The following is a 5,399-nucleotide window of genomic DNA, read 5'->3' as shown; positions in this document are numbered from 1 at the left end:
TATATCATTCATTTTCCAATGGATTCCCATTGCCCTTAGAATAAAACTTCTCCCCACAGCCTAGAAAGCCCTGAGTGATCTGGCCCTTCTGTAGGCCAGGCTAAATCCCCACTGAAGGACTCAGAATGTTCCCCAAACCTTTCTGTGCCCAAAAGGTTCATGACCACCTCCCTCTCATTACTGAGGCCCAACTCAAGCCTCACCGCATCGGGGACCTTCTCTGACCACCCAGTCCCTACCATGACACCAGCTTTATGTCCTTTAGAGCACTAATCACTAGCTCAAATTGACTATGGATATGCTCAGTGGCTTATCATTGGTTTCTTCTCCTCTTGAAAGTAATCTCTGTGCCTTGCAAACAGGAAGCTGCTCCAGGTCTCTTCTTGCTCTGGGGCCCCAGAGCCCGGCACTGTGCTTGGCCTAGCACACAGAGGCTCCAGACATATTTGCTCGTGTCCTTCACTCACCCGACAAATATTATTTGAGCAGCTGCTGTATGTGGAGTCCTGTGCACAAAGTTGGGCATTACAGCTCCAGCCACAGCCCTCAAAGGCCCCCTGAGCTAGTAGAAGAGACAGCCAAGTCAGCAATCTCAGCAGGGGTGAGTACTGTCTCCCCTGGGTATGATGTTGGCTGTGCCTAGTCCAGACTGGGAGGAGGAGGTATCAGAGAGGGCCTTCTGGAGAAAAGGAAAGCTAAGACATGAGGCTAAATAAGAGTTGACTCAGGGGAAGGAGGGGAGAGGGTGACGTGTATCCCAGGCAGAGAGAACAGCATGTGCAGAGGCCTGGTGGGAAGGGAGCCCAGACATTAGAGGAATTGAAAGTAGTTCAGCCTGGCGAGAACCTGGCAGCAAGTGGCAAGAGATGATGCTGGAAACACAGGCAGAGCCAGGCTGGACAGGACCTTGCAAATTGAGCTAAGGAGTTGAGGAAGAGCACTGGGGAGCCATGGGAGGGGTTTGACCAAGGTAGTGGCCGCACTGGGTTTGTAAATAGTGCACTGCTCTTGTGGTGTGGGGAATGGGCTGGAGACAGGGAGCCAGTGAAGAAGCTGTGGTGAGAAATGTGGGGTGGAGAGAAGTGAACAGATTCTAGTAAGGTTCGGGAGATGGAATCAGTAACGTTTGGTGGCTAATTAGTTTTGGGAGATGGGGATTGCTGGGGATAACACCCAGGTTCCTGGCTTAAGCTAGTGGTTGGTAGCGCTACTTACCAAACAGGGAAACCCAGGTTTAGGTAGAGGTGACAAAGTTCTGAGTGGGACAGGCTGAATTTCAGGAGAGCCTGTCCCACTCAGGGACAGCAAGTCAGCAAGCGATTATTATGTGAGTTTCTCAAGGGCAAAAGTCCTGTCTTATTTATCTGTGTGCTCCCAGTCAGCAGGCCCTGGCCGACTGAATACCAAAAAGTACCCCACGACAGAGTTATAACAACAGTACTAGCCTTGATAACTGGCTGGAAAACAGGCTTCATATAAACCCCACAGGGCAGAAAACTTTAGGAGCCTGAGCATGTCAGATGGGATGCTCTCGGTTAGGGTGCTCTGATAAAAAAAAAAAACCACTCTCGTTTACAACAACAAAGACTTATTTTTCACTCGCTCTAAGTCCATGGTGAGTCAACAGAGGCTTTGCTCCAGGTGGCCCTCACTCGGGGATGCAGGTTGGTGGACCCTGTGCCACCTGGAACATCACTGGTCACCTTGAAGGAAGGAATTTGGCAAACTGTGCTCAGGTCCTTGAGGGCTCCTATCTGAGGGGGTACTTCCGCTCATGTTTCATTGTCCAGAGCATGTCATAGGGCCATGCCTCACTTCAAGAAGACCAGGAGGTGCAAATCTACCATGTGCCAGGAAGGGGAGCCCTGGACATGTTGGTGACCAGTATTAAGGGGCATCGAGATCTTAGGTTTTAGAATAGAGCACCTGGCTGTCTCGGTGGGTAGAGCATGTGACTTTTTAAACTCAGGGTTGTGAGTTCAAGCCCCATGCTGGACGCAGAGCTTACTTAAAAAAAATCTTAGGTTCTAGTCGTGGGTCCACTGAGTTGGACAAATCAGTGTCCCTCTCTGAGCCTGCTTTCCCTGTCTGCAAAAAAGGATGATAATTGGGGCACCTGGGTGGCTCAGTCGGTTAAGCATCTGCCTTTGGCTCAGGTCATGATCCCAGGGTCCTGGGATGGAGCCCCGCATCGGGCTCCATGCTCAGCAGGGAGCCTGCTTCTCCTTCTCCATCTGCCTCTGCTCCTCCCCCAGCTCATGCTCTCTCTCTCTCTCAAATGAATAAATAAAATCTTAAAAAAAAAAAAAAAAAAGGATGATAATGCTTCCTCACAGGGCTGCTATGTGGGTTGACAGAGCTTAGATGAAAGCAGTTTGTTTAGATGGGAAAGAGGAGTCCAGGGATGGGAAGCTGTGATACTTCTCAGGACGAGGGAGGGGCACACTTGAATGTGGGTGTGGCCAGAGGGGCTACGCAGAATCTGAGTGCGCTGCACTCAGCTCTGGGGAATACAGGCTGGCTGGAGGGTCCCGTCCCTCTGCCCTGAGTCCTTAAATATTTTTGCTCCTTTCATTGCTCGGGTCCTCATCCTTCTAATGACACAGTGGGTCTCAGAGCTCCCTGAAAAATGGAGACAAAGCCATTACTGCCAAGTGCCGATGGACTGTGAAGCTCAAGTGTCTGCCTCACTCCTTGGCTGTAAGCCAGGACCCAGGTCTGGAGCCTGTGGGAGGCAGAATAATGCCCTCCCCCACTCTCCTCCCCCCAAATGTCCATGTCCTAATCCCTGGAGCTCCTGAACATGTTACTTTACAGGGCTAAAGAGATTTTGCAGATGTGATTAAGTTAAGGACCTTGAGATGGGAGAGTAGCCTGGATTATCCAGGGTCTCCTATAATCACAAGGGGCTTCAGAGGACGGAAGAGGGAGGCAGGAGCGTCAGGAAAGGAGATGAGGTGATGGAAGCAGCGGTCCAAGTGATGCACTTGCTGGCTGCAAGGAGGTCATGAGCGGGTATGGGATGCGGACAGCCTGGAAAGGTAAGGAAATGGATTCTCCCTTAGATTCTCTTGAAAGAACACCAACTTGCCAATACCTTGAGCTTAGCCCAGGGAGACCCACTTCAAACTGGTGACCTCAAAAACTGTAGGATAGGGCCATCTGGGTAGCAGTCGGTTGAGCATCCGACTCTTGGTTTCAGCTCAGGTCATGATCTCAGAGTCCTGTGACTGAGCCCCGCGTGGGGCTCCACACCCGACGAGGAGTCTGCTTCTCCCTCCCCCTCTGCTCCTCCCCCTGCTCACCCTCTCATATAAAGAAATAAAATCTTTAAAAAAAAAAACAACTTTGTAGGATAATAAATTTGTGTTGTTTTAAGCCATTCCGTTTGTGATAATTTGATACAGCAGGCATGGGAAAGCAGAGAGCCTGCCCGCCAGACGGGGAGGGCAGAGGCTTGACCAGGACAGGTGCTTTTTATTGGCAAGTCACCCACCCTGAGACTGAGAGGGGCTCTGGCAAGATCCCCCACTTCTCTCTGCCCTTGGAACTCCAGGTGAGGTGCTCCAAGAGCAGCCCTCAGATGCTCTCATCTCCCTGCCTCTTCTCAAGTTTTGCTTCTAGTGCCTCTGCCCACCTTGCAATGTGTCTTGGAGCAGATCCTTTCCTTCAGTAGGACCTAAATTTCTCTATATGCAAAAGGAAAGCAGGGATGGGCTGGGGACCCTCTGGGGCATTCCAGGCCTCATCTCGTGAGTCAGCATTTCAAAGATATGTGTGGGCCTGCTGAGAGCTCTCTGATGATGCTCTTGAACCATGCTCCATCCCCAAGCCGGTTTCCTCCAGAGTCCTAACCAGTCTTTCCTGCTGCTACAAATGATGCACTTGTGCCCACAAGTTAAAAGACAGCGGGGGGCGGGGGGACAATGCTTTATTGACTTGGCACCTATGAACAGGTGGCTACAGGCCCCCAGGGTTCTTCACTGCTGCAGCGTGGAGGCTCTGTGGTGGGGGCAGCATAAATCAGAGATGCTGGTTCCAGCTGCAGGGAGGGGCCACTGTCCCTGCTTTGGCCCCTCCAGTCCCCTTGTCCAGCCAAGCACCATCTGAGTCTGGGCCCTCATGGAGAAGGCCAGGGCAATGACCCAGGTTCTTCTGCAGCCCCAGGCAGGCGAAGGTAAGAGCTGTGGGCCTCTCTTGCCTTCCCTCTTCTTGGGGATCCCAATATGGGTGGGGGAAAGGGAGATACCCCATTTATAGAGAGCCCCTGAGCCTCCTGACCGGGGTCCAGGAAGGCAGGGTCAAATTGCTATAAGAGGAGCCCCACCAAAGAAGAGAGTTAAGTCATTCCCTTCCCTCCATTTTATGTTTTGGCTGAGGAGAAAGTGGGTGCTCTCATTGAACTGGGCCCATGGTAGTTGACAACAGTTGAGGTTGATGGGTAGAGTCAGGCTCTAGGCTCCCAAGGCAGGACCACATTGTCAGAGTGGGTTCTCTCCCAGGCAAGAAGAGGGAAGGGTAGGGTGAACTGAAGTTGTCATAGGAGGAGGGCTTCCTGGAGGAAGAGGGACAAGCCACAGCAGGCTCCCAGAAGAGATGGTCTGCAGAACAGGCTGGGTCACAATGGCCGGCACAGGACACTAGCATCCTCGCTGTGGTCACAGTTGTGGGCATCCCAGCGTATGTGAGAACAGAGCAGAAGAGCACTCTCGTCCCCACGGCACTTGACATTGTCCAGGAGGATAGGGCCTCGGCCTGGGCCAAAGTGGGCCTCGCCGGGGGCTGCCAGGGCCTGGCCACAGCCCAGCTGGTGGCACAGGACAGTGGCTGCTCGCAGGTCCCAGGCATCATCGCAAACGGTGCCCCACCTTTGCCCTAGGAAGAGTTCTACACGCCCCTCACACTGGTGAGCTCCGTTGGCCAGACGCAGGTGCCCTGGGGAGAGACAAGGATCAGGGCTTGCAGGGGCTGGCCCATGCCAGGCCACGAAGGGGTGGACAGAAGAGGCAAAGGGTGGTGGTTTGAGACACAGCATTGCCCTAGGGGCCGATGGATAAGGGCAGACAAATCAGATTAAAATAGGATGTGCAGCAGTCCAGACTCAGTCTCTGGACTGGAAGAATGTGTACCAGGCTTTGTGGGGGTGCTGTGCACATCCCAAGTGCTTCATGTCTGTTCTTAGTCCTCTGTTCATAATCCCAGACCCTCAGCCCCAGTGCTGCTCTCTAGAGACTGTGATTGTGTCCCCTGAAGTTCATCATCTCCTCTCATCCACAGATGTAAAAGTGAATTCTTTCATTTCTCTCTTCAGGAAGGAGCCACATTCCCTTATTTTGGTCCTATCCCTAGATATCTCTAAGATTGCTCCCTTAAAACCTCTTTCTGGACACCATATCCCG

At 52.4% G+C, this 5,399-nt stretch overlaps 1 protein-coding gene across 1 annotated transcript in view; it reads right to left on the bottom strand.

Moving 5' to 3' along the window:
- Positions 1-3,914: 3,914 nt before the first annotated feature.
- Positions 3,915-5,399, bottom strand: part of SSC4D (scavenger receptor cysteine rich family member with 4 domains) — an 8,665-nt gene continuing 7,180 nt past the window's right edge. Inside the window, exon 9 of the mRNA XM_078074019.1 lies at positions 3,915-5,039. Coding sequence (XP_077930145.1) covers positions 4,619-5,039 — 421 coding nt within the window. The 3' untranslated portion in view covers positions 3,915-4,618. The remainder of the gene's footprint in view (positions 5,040-5,399) is intronic.

Source organism: Halichoerus grypus, chromosome 6, assembly GCF_964656455.1.
Source record: "Halichoerus grypus chromosome 6, mHalGry1.hap1.1, whole genome shotgun sequence".
Classification (NCBI taxonomy): domain Eukaryota; kingdom Metazoa; phylum Chordata; class Mammalia; order Carnivora; family Phocidae; genus Halichoerus; species Halichoerus grypus.
This window is presented reverse-complemented; position numbering and strand designations above follow the sequence as displayed.